The sequence below is a fragment of the Dipodomys merriami genome, unplaced genomic scaffold, assembly GCF_024711535.1.
Source record: "Dipodomys merriami isolate MVZ:Mamm:240054 unplaced genomic scaffold, mDipMer1.0.p SCAF_10, whole genome shotgun sequence".
In the NCBI taxonomy this organism is placed as follows: domain Eukaryota; kingdom Metazoa; phylum Chordata; class Mammalia; order Rodentia; family Heteromyidae; genus Dipodomys; species Dipodomys merriami.
The window spans coordinates 45,165,329-45,186,459 of NW_027202271.1; the positions used below are offsets into that span (position 1 = coordinate 45,165,329).

General features: G+C 43.0%; 1 protein-coding gene across 3 annotated transcripts; it reads left to right on the forward strand.

Moving 5' to 3' along the window:
• Positions 1-1,053: 1,053 nt before the first annotated feature.
• Positions 1,054-19,229, forward strand: Nudt4 (nudix hydrolase 4). 3 transcript variants are annotated; one of them, XM_069989888.1, is made up of 5 exons: positions 1,054-1,577; positions 14,258-14,368; positions 14,667-14,711; positions 16,298-16,385; positions 16,643-19,229. In XM_069989888.1, exons 1-5 carry the CDS (start codon positions 1,479-1,481, stop codon positions 16,843-16,845), a joined length of 546 nt encoding a protein of 181 aa, XP_069845989.1. In that variant the 5' UTR covers positions 1,054-1,478; the 3' UTR covers positions 16,846-19,229. The 3 variants fall into 3 exon arrangements, with proteins under 3 accessions (XP_069845989.1, XP_069845999.1, XP_069846009.1); XM_069989898.1 differs by having other exon boundaries at positions 1,055-1,577; positions 16,301-16,385; XM_069989908.1 differs by lacking the exon at positions 1,054-1,577 and adding an exon at positions 1,859-1,881.
• The last annotated feature ends 1,902 nt before the right edge of the window (positions 19,230-21,131 follow it).

Consider the following 21,131-nt stretch of genomic DNA (forward strand, 5'->3'; position numbering starts at 1 on the left):
TATGTTCCTGAGGGGCAGGAGATGATTCGTTTTAGTAGATGCCAGGGCCAGGCAAATGGGAGGCCTTCCAGGAATGAACAAAACAAAACAAACCAAAAAAAAAAAAAAAAAACCAACTTGATATGTGCCCCAGATTCAAGAGGCCTAGGCCTAGACCATCTGGCCTAGGGCAGAGGGACTGGATTGGAGGATCTCTACAGCGCCCTTGCTATGGGCCTCAGAGCTTCTACCTAACCCTTCTCTGTGACACTGGGCTCTGTCACATTGTCCCAAGTCCCCAAGAGACTAAGCTTTTGGATGGCAAGAACTTCCATTGTATTTAGTGGTTGTGACCCCAGCACCCACTGTGCCTATTACTAGGACCTGAGACACAGACACACAGACACACAGACACAGACAGACACACACACTCCAGAGGGTGAGACAAAATGGGGACAATTTCAAAGACATTTTAAAGCTTGAGCTGACTCTTTAAGAAAATACAAGGCATTCCCAACCACAGATGAGAAGAAAAAAAGAAAAGAGAGAAAGGTTTTTTAAAGAGAGGAACAAAGGGAAAACGGAGAGAGAGAAGCGAGGGGGAGCGCACTAGGCCACTGGGGAGAAGCCGCTTCGGTAAGCGCAGCCTTCGCAGGCCTCAGGCCCGCGCTCCCCGCGCTCCCCGCGCTCCGAGACCCCGAGGCGTCGGCACGGCCTCCGGGCACTCCTGGACCTGGGTGCAACTTTATCGGGGCCGGGTATCGTGAGATCCCGGCCCCGGGAGAGTACTGGGGTCTTCGTGGGGAAGGTCGCGGGACGGAGGGAGAGGAGCCAAGAACTCGTCTCAGTAATGGACATTTTTACCTAGGACCCGGCACTCCACGCTCGCACGAGCACCAGCCTCGAGGCCCAGCCGCACCCCCGCCGAGGGCGCCAGGCAGGCCCCGCCCCCTGGACGCCCGAAGCTCCGCCCCCCTCCTCCCCGCCTCGGCCCAACGGTCCCCGCACGCAGGCGCGGTGGCGCGCGCGCGGGCCTGACTTAAGCCAGAGGCGGAGGAGGGGCGGCGCACATCCGCCGCGGCTGTGTTGCCCCTGCCGGCGCTGTCTCGGCAACTGCCTTGGCGCGGCGCGAGCCTGGGTCCCCCTGCTCTTCCCGCGGCGGCGGCAGCGGCAGCGGCAGCAGGGAGCGGCGGCCAGCGGTGGCGGGCTCCATGGAGAGCGGCGGGCGCCCCGGCAGAGGCGGCGCTTCCAGCTCGGCCCCTGGGCTCTGGTGACCCGCCCTCGAGTCCTGCCCCGCGTCGGAGCGGCCGTCGGTCCCGGGACTGACCCGGCCTCGCTGCCTCTTCCCGTGCCGCCGCCTCGCCACCCTCCCCGCCCCGCCTCAACCCGCATCCCTCCGGAGCCCCGATTCGCTTGCGCCCCGACTCCTCGGCGGGGTGGCGGCGGCCGGGCCCCCACGGCGTCGGTCGGAGCAGTCGCGGCCCCCGGAACACGCCTCTATGATGAAGTTCAAGCCCAACCAGACGCGGACCTACGACCGCGAGGGCTTCAAGAAGCGGGCGGCGTGCCTGTGCTTCCGGAGCGAGCAGGAGGACGAGGTGAGACGGCGGGCGCGCACGCCGCCTCGGCGGGGCTCGTGGCCGCGGGAGCCCGGGGCCCTGCGCCCCGACCCGGGCCCGCGGCTGGGCGGGGAGGGGCCGGGCCTTCCCCCCCCCCCCGGCCCCCATCCCCCTTTGTGTTCTCCTCTCTCACTCTCTTCCCTCTCCTCTCCCTTTCCCTCCGCCCTCTTTCCTTCCTTCCTTTCCCTGGGCTGATAGGGGAGACAAAGGAGACCGCGGCGTTCGGGGTTCGCCTAGCGGCCGCCACCCCGATCTTAACTGGCGAAGGGAACTTGGAAGCCGGGTAAAGCCAGGGTGGCCCAGCGAGGGCGAGAGCCGAGCCGCGGCCGAGCCCCCTCGGCCTCCCCGGCCTCTTCCGGCCATGTCAGAGCCGTGTGCGCCGGCGGGGGGGGCGGGGGAGGGGGGTGGCCTTGTTCGGGGACTCGCGAACGGCCTTGGGCTGCAAAACGGGGAGACACACTCAGCAGAACGAAGCACCTCTTCCACCCAGTTCGGGCGGTTTACCTTTTAAGTGGATCCATTAACTCACAAGCCCGTGGGCATAATGATAACTTGATTCAAGAAAGAAAAGTTTAAAAAAAGGGGGGCCCTCCTCTTGGAAAGTTCTTCCGACCACAGAAAGATGGGGGGCGGGGGGGTAGCATAGGGACCAGATGGGCCGGACTTGGACTTTCCGATCAGTAATCTCGGGTTCCCAGCGTCTTGACGGAGGCCGCTTGGCTTGGCATCTGGAAAGAGCAGCCTTTGTTCCAAGGGGAAGCCGGCAGCCTTCTCTAACACCGGGTCGATAGATAGGCCCTAGGGGTTTTGGGTTTGTGTCCCCCCGCCCCCCGACAACGATTTTTACTAATTACAGTACGTTTATCCAGTTTGAAAATTTGCTGAAGGCAGTCCTAAGTCCCTCGGTCGCCGATGAAAGGCCCTTTTTATTAAAAAAAAAAAATCAATTGCTACTACTCAAATGGGGGGCTGGATAATGTTCTGAGTTCTTCCATAACCGTCTCCAATAAAGCACCAGGCCAGAGCTGGAGAATGGGGGTTTAATGGCTTCCTCATGCTGGTGCAGAAGCGTGCACTCAGGTTTAGTTCTTGTTAAGAAAAATCACGTGCTTGAAAAGCTGGCTCTTTCAGCTCCTTTAGCCTGATACGTTTTTGTTGTCTTTATTAGATAAACTAAGCTCATGGTGGGGGGGAGGTATTACGTGGGAAACCTAAACCCTGAAGGACTGTGAAAAAAAGTGGTATCTTTGAGATGGATCTACTTAGGAGAGTTGTTGAATATTTATAGAATGAACAGGCATTAAATGCATTCTGCAAAAAGGTTAGAAGACCTTTGAAGGAATAGCATGTTTGCGCAGAGCAAACTTGGCACTAAAGAAGTATGGCCCCTAGAGATCTAGATAGATCAGGATCTTGTCAGAATAGCTCACCGTTGTATAATACAATTCCGGAAATTAGCAGTGTGTCTAGGCTCCTCCAGAGGAAAGTTTGTTACATTTGATCCCTTTTAGCACTTAGGAGGCAGTGCTGGTTTTACCTGTTTTATAGGTGAGAAGACCATGCAGAGCACTTTGACCAAACGACAGTTAGGAAAGTGGTAGAGTCAGAATTGGGGGTCCAGTTCCCGCACCACACCATGTGTGTTGGGCTCTTGGCAAAGGATCTGGCCCATAGCAAGTGGAGACTATGCTGTGTTAGTGAGTGAATTTGGGACATCAAAAGCCATTCTGGAAGTTTTATATTTGAAGTCTGGTCATATTATGAACTTGGAAGTTCAGACTATGTGAAAAATGTTAGTCCCTAGGGGGAAGGGGGGGACTGGAATGATCCCTATTGTGGGTGTGGCAAAACTGACAAGAGTTTCAGGAATTTTGCTAGCAGATGGATTGTTTTTTGTGCTTGGAAATTGTTTCTACTGGGGGGACAGGGCTTAGTATAGTTAGTATATAATATAGCTCAGTGGCTTGCCTAGCATTTGGAAGTTTTGAAGGGGGGGGGCACCAGGAACTTAGGCCTGCTATAAAAAAATGATCAAATTCATAGTCTCTATCTAGTTGAGTCCGGAAACTAGTGTCCTTAGATAAAGTGAAGTAAGAAGCAAGGTTTGGAGGTTGTATGCCAGAGAACTCCATTATGTGAAACTGTAAATAAGGTTTTTTATTGTGAAAATACTGGACAGAGGGGTTACAATTACATGAGCAAAGTAATGAGCACATTTCTTATCAAGCATTGTTGCCTCCTCCTTTGTTTCCCCTTACTATCCCTGCCCTTCCATCTACCCCACCCCTCAAAAAAACTGTAAATCTTGTAACCTTGTAGGATGAGGAGCCAAGTGAATCAGCTTGTTAGAGGATATGCTCTGAGGGAAGACTCTGGAATTCTCTTAAGTAAAATGTGCAGCCAACTTTTCACATCTGGTTTAGGTCTTCAGAATCTTCTTTCTGTGGGTGTGTAGACTTGAATCTCTTTTTATTACATGATAATTACAGAGTAAACTTAGCAAAACAGTAAGATATCCAGGAAAGCATGAATTTGCTTCCACACTTGAAATTCTGTTGCTAGCTTTACACCGATAGGATAAAAATGTTTCTGCTGGATTAAGAGTACCTGGGTCCTGACCAGGACATAAAATATGTTTTTATCATTTTTTTTCCTGATAAGGTAAGCAAGTTTTATTTTATTTTATTTATTTGTATTAGAAGAAACTAAGGGCTGGGAATGTGGCTCAGGGGTAGAGAGCTTGCCTAGCTTTCATGAAGCCCTGGGTTCAAGTCCTCAGTACCACATAAACAGAAAAATCCAGAGTGGCGATGTGGCTCAAGTGGTAGAATGCTATAGACTTAAGCAAAAAGTAGCTCAGAGACAGTGTCCAGGCCCTGAGTTCAAGCCCCAGGACTGGCAAAAAGAAGAAATAGAAATTGGGGCTCCTGGCATGGTATTGGTACACAACCAGCATTTGAAGTTGAGGCTATCCTGAGCTACCGTAATGAGATTCTGTGGCAAAAATTCAACTAGTTAGGTAACAAAAGTAACTTGTTTTGCTAGGCACTAGTGGCTCACACCTGTAATTCTAGCTACTCAAGAGGCTAAGATCTAGGATCATGGTTCAAAGGTAGCCTAGGCAGGAAAGTCCATGAGATTCTTTATCTCCAATTAAGCACCAAAAAGCTGGAAGTGAAGCTTTGGCTCAAGTGGGAAAGTACTAGCTTTGAGGACAAAAGCTCAGGAGCAGTGTCAAGGTCCTGAGTTCAAGCCCCTCAAAAAAAAGTAACTTGTCCCAAGATGACAAGAGATTCTTGTCCCAAAGATCTTTTTTGTTTCTAAACTTAATTTTCATTTGGCAGCCTTTCTTTCAAGCTGGCTATTTCTGTGGGAAACCCTCACCTTCATGTTGGCTGGTGGAGCTTCCAGACAAGCCCACAGATAATTGCCCTATAGGGTAGCTGGAGTCCTTGTGCAATGAAAGATGGCAGTTCCTTTATAAATAGGTAACCAAAAGTGGATTCCGTTGAATACATTTGCATACATATTTGAACAGTGGTGGAGGCAAAGCTGAAGCTTTGGCTTCTAAGTAATATATTCTGTAGTGGGAGTTTAGACAAATGACTAATTGAAAAGGACATGTAATGAGCTGGAAGTGTCACTATCTCAAGTGGAAGGCTGAGAACATTCTAGGCAAGAAAAGGGACTCTTTGGTTCAAACATTTCAATTTTGGAGGCCTTCAGTCATAGCAGTGGTCTGACAGCAGAGTAGGGAGTAGACTGCTAGGGGAGAGGTAGTAATGACTTGATCCCACAAGTAGAATGTAGGTGCTGTTACAAGTCTACATGTGGTAGACAGATTGCACTAATTAGATCTCAAACTTTTGGAGCCCAAGACTGTATCTTCTATCCATAGTCTGCTTTTCGGCTGAAAGTACTGGGAAAGTCCAAGTTGTACAGAATCTTACATTAAAACCAAGACTTGGTAGGAAAAGATCTCAAAACATAACTACCGCTGTCTTAATATAGTAACAACCCTAAAGAGAAATATTAGTAGAAATTCCATGTAGCATATGTATACTTAGAATTAGGTATATTTGTATTTACCTGGTATTTAAGTATTGAAGATACTTTCTTCAAATGGAGACCATTTTGTCATAATTAAATATTAGCCTTTTTTTTTTTTCCTTTTTAAAGGGGGTTCCCTCTCTTTGGGCTGGAGATCAAATTCAGACCCTTGTCCATGTAAGTACTAGGCAAGTGTCTGACACTGAGATACTTCCCCAGCTCAAAGCAGACAGTGTCTCACCATGTCACCCTGGCTGGCCTCAAACTTGAAATTCTTCTGCCTGAAGCCTTCTGAATGTTGGGGTTTGAAACATAGGGAATTGCACTCATGTGGGGTACAGCTCTTCTAGAGCTCAGGAAGGTTGTCTTAGACCACTAAACAATCCACTTGAAGGGAAGCCACTTCTATAAGGATTGGCATCTTGTCCCCCTACCTCCCTTGGGGATTTAGTATGTCAAGGTCTTAGTATATCATTGAGGCTTTCTCTAATTGTAAAAAGGTTTACCCCATCAATTCAAAACATGCATGTGCTGGGAGAAACTCTTACCAATCCAGCACACCCTACTTTGACTTAAGCAAATCTTTGTAGTACATTGGGGGGTGGGGGGCGGGGTCCGGTTGTGGGGCCTGAACTCTGGGCCTGGGCGCTGTCCCTCAGCTCTTCAGCTCAAGGCTAGCACTCTACCAATTGAGCCACGGCCCCACTTCCTGCTTTTTTCTTTTTGCTTATGTGGTGCTGAGGAATCAAACCCAGGGCCTCATGCATGCAAGGCAAGCAAGCGCTCTACCACTGAGCCACCTTCCCAGCCCATGTAGTACCTTTTTTTTTTTAATCTTCTGTCTCTATAGTCCAAAAAATAGTGTTAATTTGCCTACTAATAGCTATTAATATTTGTATATATGGATTAACGTGTGTGTGATACATATTCATTTGTGTGTATACACACAACTGTTGCATAACCTGTAGTCTTATTTTCCCCCTCTTTGGCAGTACTGGATTTGAACTCAGGGTCTCAAGTTCAGATATGGTTCATCTTGTTTGTTAAGATAGGAGTGCCACTTAACCTTTTCCTTGCTGGCCTCAAACTGAAATCTGCTCCATCTGCCTTGTAGCTGGAGTTTCAGATGTGAGCCATCTCCTCGCTCTGAACCTGCAGTCTTTCAACATGGCTGTTTGTAGATGTTCCTGATTTGCTGCTGGTCTGGTTTTGAGTAAATTCTTCTGAAATGTTTAGCTGTAGGGACCAGTAGGTTAACACATAGTTTTAACCATTTATGGTATCTTGACTCATTATAATGTGAGGAGGAATAGTAACCCAGAACTGCTTTTTCTAAGCAGCTTCAATTCACAAAATAATCACTTGGTTTACCTGCATTCTTCCCCCTTACCTTTGAACAGAAATATCAGTGTGTAGTGGTTGTTTCCAGAGGCTGACCATCACCATTAGGGGTGAAAGCTGAAGCAAAAATAGCAGTATATGGCCATTTGGCCCAACCTCTGCAAATATAATTGCAAACCAGGATCCTGAGCAGCATTCTTTTCTTTTTCTTTCCTTTTTTTTTTTCTTTTTTTCTTGCCAGTCCTGGGGTTTGAACTTTGGCGTGGGCACTCTCCCTGAGCTTCTTTATGCTCAGGGCCAGGGCTCTACCAGTTGAGCCACAGGACCACTTCCAGCTTTGAGTAGATTATTGGAGATAAAGAGTCTCATGGACTTTCTTGCCTGGGCTGGCTTTGAAATGCGATCCTCAGATCTCAGCCTCCCCTGGCTCCTGGCTGACCAGCATTTAGTTTACATGTTTCATTTATTTGTTTGAGATAGGGTGTCACTATATCGCATAGGCAGACCTGAAACTCACAATCTCCCTGCATCACAGGCATGTGCCACTGCATCTGGTCTAGTTGGCACACTTAAAACATCCCCAGTGAGGACAACCTGTTAGGTGCTAACAGGTTACAGAAGTATTATATTAGATGATTCCAGTTCAGACATGGTCACTGTCTCTGAGCTCTTTTGCACAAGTCTAGCGCTATACCACTTTGAGCTGCAGCACCACTTCTCGTTTTCTGGTGGGGACTTTTCTGCCCTGGCTGGCTTTGAACCACCACCCTCAGATTTAGCCTCCTAAGTAGCTAGGATTACAGGTATGACTGGCCAGTTAGTATGCTTTTCGTAATTTAAAAAGTATAATGAAACTAAGAATGAATTTATATCTAGCAAGAATTATCACTGTGCATAGTACTTATCCCAAAATTCATGTCACAGTTTCAGTTGACTATATCATGTATATTTTCATCAAGCTCAAATTTGGGGATATAAGCTCAGTGGTAGAACAGTTACCTAGCATGTGCAAGGCTTGGGCTAGATTCCCAGTCCCACAAAAAAAAAAAAAAAAAAAAAAAGGAAAGGAAAAAGTTCTGAGAGACAGATGACCAGTGGCTCACACCTGTAATCCTTGCTACTGAGGATCAAGGTTTAAAGCCAGCCCAGGCAGGAAACTGTGAGACTCTTTACCTCCAGTTAACCACCAGTAAACCAGAAGTGCTGTGGCTCAAAGTGGTAGAGCAGTAGCCTTGAGTAAAAAAAACTCAGGGCCACCACCGAAAAAAAATTTTTGGAAGATTTTAAAGTATACCTTCTAAATAATAGTTTGGGCTTCTGGAAAACTACTTTTATAATTTTTTTTTTTTTTTGCAGTACTAGAAATTGAATTTACTCTTGCTTTTGTTAGGCAAGCACTGTACTACTGAACTATTCTAGCTCATAAAGTTAGGATTATTAGTTTGAAATAAGATCTAAGTAGTCAGGCTGACCTCCAGATTTCAAACTTTGTCTCAGCCTCCTGAGTATTGACTGGGATTAAGGCACGTACTACTTACTACCTCTAGCTTTTCACCAAAGTGTTCTTAAAGCTGAGTTGCTTTCATAGTTTTTTGTTTTGTTCTGTTTTAATAAAAAGTACTCCAGAAATATCTTAACAGTTTTTAACAAATTCCAAGTGCCTTTAACAGAAAAGCTTTGCTTTTATTTTTTGCTGGTCCTGGGGCTGGAACTCAGGGCACTGTCTCTGAGCCTCTCTGTGCTCAAGGCTAGCACTCTACACTTGAGCCATTTCCAGCCTTTTCTGGGTAGTTTATTGGCGATCTCACAAGACTTTCCTGCCTGGGCTGGCTTTGAACTGTGAGAGAGAGAGAGAGAGAGAGAGAGAGAGAGAGAGAGAGAGAGAGAGTGTCCCTCCCCCCCCTCTCCTGTCCTAGGGCTTGAACTCAGGGCCTTGGTGTTAATCCCTGAGTTTTTGTGCTCAAAGCTAGTGCTATACCACAGCTCTGCTGCAGCTTTTTTGGTAATTAACTGGAGTCACCTGGATTTTCCTGTTTAGGCTCCCTTTGAACCACAATCCTTGTTGTTTTTTGTTTTTTTTGTTTTTTTTGTTTTTGGTCCGGTTATGGAGCCTGAACTCTGTGCCTGGGCGCTGTCCCTCAGCTCTTCAGCTCAAGGCTAGCACTCTACCACTTGAGCCACAGCCCCACTTCCGTTTTTTTTTTCTTTTTTGCTTATGTGGTGCTGAGGAATTGAATCCAGGGCCTCAGGCATGCAAGGCAAGCGTTCTACCACTGAGCCACCTTCCCAGCCCATGAACCACAATCCTTGTATCTGAGCCTCCTAAGTAGCTAGGATTACTAATGCCCCCCCCCCCCAAATGCTTTTATAATCCTGGGCTTTTTAATTTTCAAAGCCTTTTGTAGAAAGAAATGGTCTTGCCGGCCGCTGGTGGCTCATGCCTGTAATCCTAGCTACTCAGGAGGCTGAGATCTGAGGATCAGGTTTCAAAGCCAGCCCGGGCTGGAGAGACCATGAGACTCCTATCTCCAATAAACCATCAGAAAACTGGAAGTGGCGCTGTAGCTCAAGTGGTAGAGCGCTTGCCTTGAGCTGAAGAGCTGAGGGACAGCGCCCAGGCCCAGAGTTCAAGCCCCACGGCTGACAAAAAAAAAGAAAGAAAGAAATGGTCTTACTCTAAAATGGGGTATAAGCATAAACTTGGCCTCCATATTTATACTCATATTCTTACAACAGTATTATGAAACAGACTAGGTGTAATTTTATGGTTCCTTGAAAATACTGAGATTCAGTGCTAGAAATGTGGCTTTGTGGTAGAGTGCTTGCCTAACATGCATGAAGCCCTGGGTTTGATTCCTCAGTACCACATAAAGAGAAAAAGCTGGAAGTGGCACTGTGGCTCAGGTGTTAAGAGTGCTAGCCTTGAGCAAAAGAAGCTTAGGGACAGTGCCCAGGCCCTGAATTCAAGCCCTAGGACTGGCAAAAACAAAAACAAAAAAAAAAAACTGAGATTCATGTGTGTGCATTTTCATCTCAGCCTGCCTAAAAACAGTCATTTGTCCTGTTAACCACCTAATTACAATATATACACCTTTTAAGGATGATGTCAAGTTTTTTCGTCAGTGCTGAGGATGGTATGTGTGTCTGTTTTTTGGGGGGGGGGGGAGGGTCCAGTTGTGGGGCCTGAACTCTGGGCCTGGCACTGTCCCTCAGCTCTTCAGCTCAAGGCTAGCACTCTACCACTTAAGCCACAGCGCCACTCCCGGCTTTTTTTTTCCCTGCTTATGTGGTGCTGAGGAATCGAACCCAGGGCCTCAGGCATGCAAGGCAAAGCGCTCTACCACTGAGCCACCTTCCCAGCCTCTGTGTGTCTGTTCTAAATGCCTGTGACAGACCTCAGGGAATAGAATTGAACAGTTGCCTTACTGTGCCTTGAACTGCCTCAAATTAAAATTATGGATATGCAAGATGTGTAGGTGCATTTACTGACTTGGACTCTTTCTCATCTGCCTTGTAGAATTGGTATCAACCCTCATTTCTTAAGCTAATAGTGCACACACCATACTCATTTCTCTAGCATGGATCTTCATTTTGGAAAGATAGGTTTGAATTCAATGATTTAGTCAAAGTTTGGAATATCAAAAGACTCTTGAACACTTAAGTTATTGGCTTAGGCTGTATCACATATCCAAGATATGTATAGGTCTCTTGTTAGTATAGATTTAGAGAGCTCTATTAGTATTTTCCATCACTTTATTCCTCTACCCCATCTCCAATGATAGGAGTGCTTTGAGGAAAAACACGTTGTTCAGTATCATAATGAGGACATAGAAAGCAAAATCAGTGCTAAAGTTGGAGAAACGATGCTGAATTATTGTTAGACAGAAGGTAGAGTAGATTATTTTCTATCCAAAGATTGTAAAGCAGAAGTTTTACTTGGGATGTCTTGTGAATGTTTTTCTTTTTGCTAGCTTAGCCCATTTTCATTATTCTTGCTTTCTATTAAGAAGAATCTTAAATTGTTTGAAGATTACATTTTGCTTCATTTGAAAGGAAAGTGCATTTAAGATGCTACTGGTCTGTGTCATCCAATATGTAGCTCTTGAAATATAAGTGGAACTGAACTTTTATTTCTCTTAAGTGGTCACATGATGGTGATGGCAATTCTGGTAAACATTCAGCTGTAGAGCTTCAAAAGGCCTGAGAAAGTCTGAAAGCTGCAGGGTTCAGGACACTGCATTTAGTGGTAAAGAGAATATAAATATTCCAGTTGCAGGTTTGTTAATCAAATTTCAAATCTATCATCACCAAATGATAAATACTAACAAGTCTTCTTAAGCTAGTTTAGATGTTAATCTTTTTCTCTGTGACAAATGGTATTTTAATTAATAAAGGGTTTTTAAGATAGCTTTGAGCTTTTTGTTGCCCATTCTGGGGCTTGTATTCAGGGCCTGGATGCTGTCCCCGAGCTTTTTCAGTCATGGCTAGTGCTTTACCATTTGAGCCACAGCTGTACTTTCAGCTTTTTGGTAGTTAAGTGGAGATAAGAGTCTCATGGACTTTTCCTTCTGGAACTGGCTTTAAATCTCACTCAGTCCTCAGATTTCAGCCTCCTAAGTAGCTAGGATTACCCGTGTGAGTTACCCCACCATATTTATTTTTAATGATAAATTATTGAAATAGCCCGTTACCATCTAAAAAAACCTACATAGATCTGTCATATGGAGCTTTCTGTAACTTAATGAAAGGAAGATGTTGAACAATACAGAGGTTTTTTTTACTGACTTTTGGAAGAAAACTTTAATCATTTGTTGATGTCCTAATAAAGATTTGGTTTTAAATCTGAGGCCTGAATGTTACAGATTACACTAATACTTTCCAACATCATTAACCTTAATGTAATTTGGCTCTTAAAGACTGTCTTTAGGAATTGGGACATAAGTATTGACCTCAATAACCCTTAGAATTTAATTTTTTTAGAACTCACTTTTTGAGTATGGATGATTTTGAAACTCCTTGGGAGAACAGAGCTGTTAATGTCCAGTAGTGAGTGACTGCCTAAGCCAGGATCTGAGGTATTTACTCTTGTAAGGACAATTATTTCTCTTTATAGACAAGCTGATGGACTGAAAGGTCACTTACAGCCCATCATTGTGGATCATGTGCAGACTTTATCCTCCAGTACTGCTGGATTTGTTTAATTCTTGCTCTTTTAGTTTCTGATTTTTGATACTGACTTCCTGTTAACTGACAGAGTTGTGTGTCTTAATAGGTGTTTTTGGCTTCCAATTCAGCCTTTTGAGATTTTAGGAAGAAAGGTAGGAATTGCTGAACTCTAGTCTGCCTGTAGCTCTAGTTGAGGAAAGTTGGTTCCACTTAATTGGCCTAAGGGCAGGAGGAGAAACCTGTGCTGCCTATGAATTCTAGAGGTCCAGCAACTGCTCTGCTGGAAGGGAGCTGGTGAGATAGAACTGCTGGCATACCTGTCAAGAATCAGTCTCCACACCAGGGATTAACCTGTGGGTATGTAGCTAGCTCAGTGGTAGTGCACTTGCCTAATATGTGCAAGTCCCCAAGACCATAAGAAAAAAAAAAACACACCAAAACCATTACTGTAAACTTAGTGGGTTGGTTTTTTGTTTTTGTCAGTCCTAGGGCTTGAACTGTAGGCTTGGGCACTGTAGGCTTGGGCACCTGAGCTTTTTTTGCTTAAGGCTAGGAAGCCACAGCACCACTTCCTTTTTTTGGGGGGGTAGTTATTGGAGATAAGTCTCCTGGGCTTGGATCTTTCATGCCCAGGCTAACAGTCCTCAAATCTCAGCCTCCTGAGTAGCTAGGATTACAGGCCTAAAGCCACCTAGTACCTGGGAAGGTGTGTGTTTGTTTTTTTAATCTAAAATTTGTTCAAAGGCAGTAAACTACTGTAACTTTTTAAAGCAGTTTTGTTCAAGTTGGTTAAGACTTCTGATAATTTCATATAAATATTTGATTTTTTTTTTCTTTTTTGGTCTGTCTTGGGGCCTGAACTCTGGGCCTGGGTGCTGTCCCTCAGCTCTTCAGCTCAAGGCTAGCACTCTACCACTTTGAGCCAGTTTTCTGGTGGTTAATTGGAGATAAGAATTTCATGGACTTTCCTGCCCAGGCTGGCTTTGAACTGCCATCCTCAGGTCTCAGCCTCCTGAGCAGCTAGAATTACAGGCCTGAGCCACTAGCGCCCAGCTTGGGGACTGAATTTTAAAGGCCTGGTTTTACTGGGTAAATGGCTTTACCACTTTTGTTGGTTGTGGGGCTTGAACTCTGGACTTGGGCACTCACTGTCCCTGTGCTCTTCAGTTCAAGGTGAGCGCTCTACCACTTGAGCCACAGAGCCACTTCTGGTTTTCGCATGTTTTATTGGAAATAAGAGTCTCACGGACTTTCCTGCCCGGGCTGGCTTTGAACCTCGATCCTCAGATCTCAGCCTCCTGAGTAGTTAGGATTATAGGCGTGAGCCACCAGCGCCCAACTTGCTTACTTCAGGCTTAATATGGTTCTTGGTCAGAGGTCTTGTAGACATCCTGTTAAAAGCCACAGCAGTATGGCTTTGCCGGTTACTGAACCTTAATAGTTTATGAACACTGAAATTGAATGCCATGTAATTGAAAAATGTAAAAACCTGTCCCAGACCAGGGGGCTGACATATTCTAGGCAATAATTTACAGGCTGTCATCAACATGGAAGGACATTTGCTCATTCAATAAGGAATAGGATTTGAAGGATACCTTTCTCTACTATCTATCAGTCACTGGCTCTTTGTGCATTTTCCTCTTCCTTCCTCACAGCATTTGTTATCTTCCAAGTACTCTTAACATTTTATCAGTGACAAAGCCAAAGTGATCTACCTATAGTATCCATATGTCCTTATTTGGACTGTATGTCCTTATTTAGACATGGACTAGAGTCCATGGCTAAAGGATTAACTGGTATGACCGAAAACCTCAGTGAATGTAAGGTAATTCTGGCTAATAAACCAAGCCTCTGCTTTTATTGGAAAGTGTTAGGACTTGACTCTGGTAGTTTAAACAATTTCATTAGAACAGCATGATTGGTAATGTGAATGCTGGATTCTGACTTCAGTGTGCTCCACGTTGTCAGCTGCTTTTTGTGCACTTAATCATTTCAATGAAAGTTAACAATCTACAATCGAGTTACTAACTTTACAAAGATTTAGGAATTTTCCTTGTATTCATGTCTCAAGCCATCAAGACAACATGGTTACTGTTTTGCAGGTGCTGCTGGTGAGTAGCAGTCGTTACCCAGACCAGTGGATTGTTCCAGGAGGAGGGATGGAGCCAGAGGAGGAGCCTGGTGGTGCTGCTGTGAGGGAAGTTTATGAGGAGGTGAGATGCCTTTCACACCCACTGGGGGCGCTTTACAAGCAGGCTTTTTGTTGTACAGGAAGGCACTTGCTAGGTAACCCTGAAGAGATGGTGCAAAGACTGGTCACTAGAATGTGGTCTGATGCAGCATTTTCAAGTATAGCTGGCATTTCACTTATATACACAACTTTTTTTTTTCTACCTGGAAAAATAGAGCTAAAAAATCAGCATAGAAGTTCCTAGAATTGTACTAACATGCACTTTGTCATTTTTTACTATTACGAGAAAATAAATATATCTCACCTTTTTTTCTTAATAGGCTGGAGTCAAAGGAAAATTAGGCAGACTCCTGGGCATATTTGAGGTGAGTTATGAAAGTAGTCTTCATTTTACTGCTAATAGACTTCACAATTCCTTCCTAACTAGCTAAGTCTGTGGCAGCTTCCTGAACCATTCATTTCTCTAAAACTACCAGTAGCAAATTAGTCATGAGGATTAGGGCTTTTTCAGGTAACACCATGTTAATACAGCATTTCCATTGCTTGACAGTATATATAAATCACTATCCCTAAAGGATCTGTGAAGATACAAATGCAATTTCATAGAACAGGTGCTAAAAAGATAGAATTCATTTCTATATAATCTCATGCTGAGGCCAGATGGAATTTCTTAGGAGAGAATTTGAAAGTGCTGATACAACATGAAAAGGCACAAGCAAAAGTCAGGTTCTAGACCCCAAGCTGTACTAGGTGAACCATTTGCATCTTATTTTTAGACCTTGGAAATTCAGATATAGATCCTACTTGTGCAGTACTTGGTAGAGTTGATGTTTACCAGAATATAGTAATTATTAAAGGTCTTAGTGTTATTCAGAAATCTAGAATGCAATTATTTTAAACAGTTCCACAGCACCATCTCCTGGTTAAACTGAAAAGCACACCTTTTTCTGTGATTGAAAGGCCATGGTACAAGTGAAGTATTTTTTTTTAATATCCACACAGGGTCTTTGAAGAAAATTCACATTATTGTACTGGAAGAAAGATTTTTTTTTCCTTTTTTTTTTGGGGTCCGGTCGTGGGTCCTGAATTCTAGGCCTGGGCGCTGTCCCAGGCTGAAGAGCTCAAGGCTAGTGCTCTACCACTTGAGCCACAGCATCACTTCTGGCTTTTTCTGCTTATGTGGTGCTGAGGTCAAACCCAGGGCCTCATGCATGCAAGGCAAGCGCTCTACCACTGAGCCACCTTCCCAGCCCCCTGGAAGAAAATTTTAATTGCCTTAAAAATGCCTTTGTGACATTTCCATATACTGAAAAATTATAATTAGGTCAGTAGTTCTCTTACATTGCATAATTGTGTGTGTGTTTAATGCCAGTATTGGAGCCTCTTGCTTGTTGTTGAGCCACACATCCACCCAAAGGTTTTGGTAGTTAATTGGATAAAAGTCTCACTTTACTACCTGGACTGGCTTTGAACTTTGATCTCAGATTTCACCCCACTGAAGAGTGGTTAAGACTACAGGTAAAAGCCACTGGCACCTAGTCTATTTTCTACTGGCTTGTTTGTTTTGATGTAGATGCCTGAGCTTGAATTCAGGGCCTTGGGAGCTGTCCCTGAGGCTAGCACAGCCATTTGAGCCATAAGTGCACTTCCTGCCTTTTTTTTTCCCCCCTTTTTGGAGTTTGAGATAAGAGTCAGATACTTTCTTGTCCAGGCTGGCTTCAAACTGCAATCCTCAGTTCAAAGCCTCCTGAGTAACTAGAATTACATGTGTGATCCACTGGCCCCTGGTCGTGGTTTAATGTTTTATATAAACTCATTTTGCTAGATTCTAAGACTTAGTAGCCTGCATTGGGACATAGTATCCTAATCAACACTGATTTATTTCCTCTGAAATTTCAGACACTTGATTGCTAACTGCTGTAATTAAAATGCTTTTCTTTTTATATTCAAGCAGAACCAAGACCGAAAGCACAGAACATATGTTTATGTTCTTACAGTCACTGAAATATTAGAAGACTGGGAAGATTCTGTTAATATAGGTAAGTTTCCAATTCTTTGGCTATCTGAATTCTCTTCAGTGACTACTTACAGCCAATTTCCATCTTAAGTTACTTTTGGTGGCTTTTTAAGAGAAGGAATAACTATATGCACATTGATTATTGCCTTGAAATTCTTCCTCTTATTTATTTCTTAAAACATTACTTTGGGGGTAGTGGGTTAGTGAAGGGAACAATGTTGATTGGATAAAGCTTCTTAAAATTGACTTTATAGTAACCAGTTTCATACTGTTCTCTAGGAAGGAAGAGAGAGTGGTTCAAAGTAGAAGATGCAATCAAAGTTCTACAGTGTCATAAACCCGTACATGCAGAGTATCTGGAAAAACTAAAACTTGGCTGTTCCCCAACCAATGGAAACTCTACAGTCCCTTCCCTTCCAGATAATAATGCCTTGCTTATGACTGCTGCACAGACTTCTGGGGTGCCACCCGGTATAAGATAGAAAGAATTTGGAGGCCTTCTCTACCACATGTGATCTCATGGGGAGAGGCTTCTTCACTTTCTTTGGAAAACATCTGAATGACGCAAACTGAATTTGCCGTGCAGGGATTTCAAACAGTTTTGCATGTATTTCAGATGCTTTCAAGTCTTTTAAAACAGAATAGTGTAAAAATATTTTAAGAAGCCAAAGCCATGTGGGACTTTTTTTTTTTAAGATGCCTTAACTGTGCCCCACCCGTTATTTTGGTTGCTGTTTTTCACAGAATTTTTTCAGTTTTGTCATTGACATCAGTCTGGTTTGTCAGATCAATTTGCTTATAGGTATATTTTCTCCCTAAATTGTTGCCTTCGCTACACTGACATAAACAAACATCCACCCCCAAACTTCATAAGATCACATTCTTAATTCCTAAATTTAAGGCTTGAGATATTTCTGTATAGTCCAATAACTGAAAAAGGATTTTTGATTTGCTGTTTTCAGGAATTTACCAGCACCTTTGGCTGGATGTTCACAACTAATATTATATCATACCAACCTAATAGTATAGCTATTTCCCCTGAACTACAATAGTAGTGTAACATGAAATGGAACTCTAATGTTTTAGGGAAATATTTTTAAGCAAAATGCATGTAGTAAGTATACCCTATCATGAAAACTTACTCATGGAATCCATTTAGCATGGTCAGTTAATTGCCAGTTCTTTGTAATTCCTCGTTTATACAGTGCATATTTCCCTCAATGTAAATTGTTCTTAAGATGAATTTTCAGTTTTCTAGTTTAGTGCCACCTCTTCAGTTAAATTTCCATGTTTACCAATAATCACACAATTGGGAGTCTAACATTCGATGCCAGTCAGTGATGACCGCATCACAATGAGTGGCCTTCCGGACGTTCAGTTGTTACAGGCTGAAAATCAAGGGTCTCTCTCTTCTAGGTTGTCATTAAGTACTCTCTGTCACAGAACTTTTAGGGGTAGTGGAATATACCCAAATTAATAAATACTTCATCTTACACTTGTCTTATACTCCCTTAAAATCAGGCGCCCCATGTAAATACCTACGTCCCTGAACTGAATCTCATGCTCTTCTCCAATGAGATCAAAAACAAGGGGAAGGAAAAAGCCTTTGACTAAGATATGGATGAGGAAGAGTGAAAGGTCATTTTTATGTAGACATTGTTAGCCTTTTGTAAATACGGTAACTGGCAAGTATGAAATAGAAAAGGTATAGCTAAAGCATTTGCCCTGTAAGTTGTTAACCTTTAAATATGATTGCTGCTAAAAATAGTCCTTAAAGGAAAATTGGTGCCATTTTGAAAAAGAGATCTTGTGCCATAAATGCAGCAGAACTAAACAAACATTAGTTCACCAACTAGTGCTGTCAAATAAATGAATAAAGTAGAAAAACCTAACCAATAATGTTTCACTCTGAATTATGTAGTGTAATAAACTTGGATCATCCAGGATTTTTGTATTTTTCTTTGTACAGAGCTTACATATTCTGGGTGTTTGTGGTTTTTTTTTTTTAAGGAGACCTTTTAAATCCCACAAATTGATGCTTTCTATCAATTACCAATGGATTTAACATTTTTCTCTAATCTCAAGTTTCTTTAAATTACATACCTAACAACAGAAACTGGATTGCTTTTGTAAATAAGATTGCTTCAACCCGAAATGCTGTCACACATACTTAGGGAGGGATTTATCTTGTACATGATATTCTTAGAGGTAATAATGCATGAACTTATTTTATAAACTCTCGGACTGTGTATTGTCATGTAAAATATGTACAGTATTAGTGAACCATCTCTAAAAGTTAGTCTATAAATATTGTATAGTTTTCTTTGGTCAGAAATTTGGGGACAAACAGTGCCACTTGAGTCAGGATTTTCTCTAGTACTATTTAGAAAACCACGTCTTTAGTCTATGCAGCTCACAAAGATTCCACAAGAGCTCCAAGGAAAATTCTATTAAAAGCTGACATTCTCAGGCTAAGTAGATGAATCTGTTCAAGATAGCAATGTCTATCTCAGTCCTCCAGAGTTAGCAGATGAGACCAACAGTTGTGCTTATTTGTGGGTTGGTTGGATGAAACTGGGCAGCTGAATTTCTCAGTTCCATATCCCTCATAAAATAAACAGGAAGGTAAATTGACTTCTGCCCCGTATGTTCTTCTTGTAAAGAGATGAGATTTCTCAAGCAAGCACATGCCAGCCAATTTCCTGTTGTACTATTCACTGTATATGGCAGCAAAACAAGGGGAGAAATGTTGTACACACATTCTGAATTATTTTGCATGGTCTCATTTTGAGATGGTCTCACTCTAACTGGTGTAAGAATCTTTTCTTTTTTACATTTGAAACATCAAATAAAAATTGGAACATGATCTTTGTGGGTTTTTTTAAATATATCTGTAATGCAAAGAAACCATTTTAGCATAAGGGACATGCTTTTTCACTTTGAAATGCATAAAAAAGCACACATACATTACAATGCAAAATGTATTGCTCAATATGGATAGGTTCATAACAGTGCTCAACCGGTCAACCTAACCACAGCCACTGTCCACACGAAAACCAGTCTCACGAGTCTGTCAGTGGTCACATCATTCTGCACTTCTGCACTTCATTTAACATGAGATTACTGGATTAAAAGGACCTAAGGTGTGGGGCTGTGTTGTAGGCACCTGTGTTACCAGTTGTTTTGAAAGGCTAAAGTGAACAACACCCCCATTACATTTCCAAACACATGCTGTTTACTGAAGATCAGCTTGAGAATCTTCATATGAAAATACCTATTCAAATTCCATTGAGTTAAATCAGTTTTGTTAAGGAAGGACTGTTTTGTGAAGAAGCAGCTTCGTACTTTGTTTTTTCACCACAACTTTAGGACTCTCTACTGGTCTCTTCAAGCAGATTTTTGCACAAGAATACTAATATGCTTAACTACAACTTGGATTTAATGTTTTAACAAGTTAGTTACAGTGTTTGTGTAGTTTATTCTGCCACAGGTGAAATTCCCATAAATTTTAGGTGTACCAGAAGCTACACATCAGCATTCACTCATGGCCTACCACTGGGGACTATGTTAATGTTTACCTTCACATACAAAATTCTTTTAAGATTTTGTATCATTTCATGTAGATGCAATACTATCTTCAAATATGTATCAGGTAATACAGAGCTATGCAGCACAAGTTGCTACCCTGCATTTAAAAAATATTTTGGGGCTGGATCTGGGACTTGACTGCACTCCATACTTAACTTGGTTTGCTTACAGCTAATGTTCTACCACTTGAGCAATGCCTCCAGCTGGGCCTTCATTGCTGGTTAACTTGGAGGTGCTAGGCTGGCTTTGGACTTCTGATCATCCAGACTAGGATTACAAGTGAATTTTACACTAACTAGCCAAATGGACATCCCATTTCTTGTCAAAGGGCACTATGACACAACATAGACAAAATCCTCCTCTGAAATTTTATTCCATAGCCAAATTACTGCAATACTTTAGTCACATTTATTTGGCTATCAATGTGTACCAACCCTAAAAATAAACATGACTTTTGACCAAATAATTGCTAGTTGGGCATCTAACAAGTGGAGACACATTTATGTACAAAAAGCAAGATAAAGCACAATAAACCATGGGAATAAATGCACAGCAATAGAAGGGTAATGGGCAACTTTCACTACATAATAGAGTATTAGACATCAAGTGATCCCAGTAAAAAATGTGTAAGCCGGGCGCTGGTGGCTCACGCCTGTAATCCTAGCTACTCAGGAGGCTGAGATCTGAGGATTGAGGTTCAAAGCCAGCCCAGGCAGGAAAGACCAAGAGACTCCTATCTCCAATAAAACCACCAGAAAACCGGAAGTGGCGCTGTGGCTCAAGTGGTAGAGCACTCGCCTTGAGCTGAAGAGCTGAGGGTCAGCGCCCAGGCCCAGAGTTCAAGCCCCACGACCGACAAAAAAAAAAATGTGTAAATGAATACACAGCACTTTGTAATTGAGCATTAACTATATTTAAAATAAATATAAAACCTTTTCATCCAACATTTGCAGCTCTAGCAATCTTGTCAACAGAAATACATGGACAAGTTACACAACCAAAACACTTTTAAAGATGTGTTGCAGAACTTATGAAACAATTGTTTCCAAATACTGAGACATGTAACAAAGGGTTTAAAGGGTTTCTCTGTGATTTTAATGCTTTAACATTTTAACTTGGCCTTTTTACTACTTTGTACAACTTGAGCCATGTTTCCAGCCTGTATTAGTTTAGTTATTAC

Coding starts and splice junctions, on each gene's coding strand:
- Nudt4 (XM_069989888.1), top strand. CDS start 1,479: ATGATGAAGTTCAAGCCCAACCAGACGCGGACCTACGACCGCGAGGGC. Junction 1,578..14,257: donor GGAGCGAGCAGGAGGACGAG/GTGAGACGGCGG, acceptor ACTGTTTTGCAG/GTGCTGCTGGTGAGTAGCAG. Junction 16,386..16,642: donor GGAAGATTCTGTTAATATAG/GTAAGTTTCCAA, acceptor ACTGTTCTCTAG/GAAGGAAGAGAGAGTGGTTC.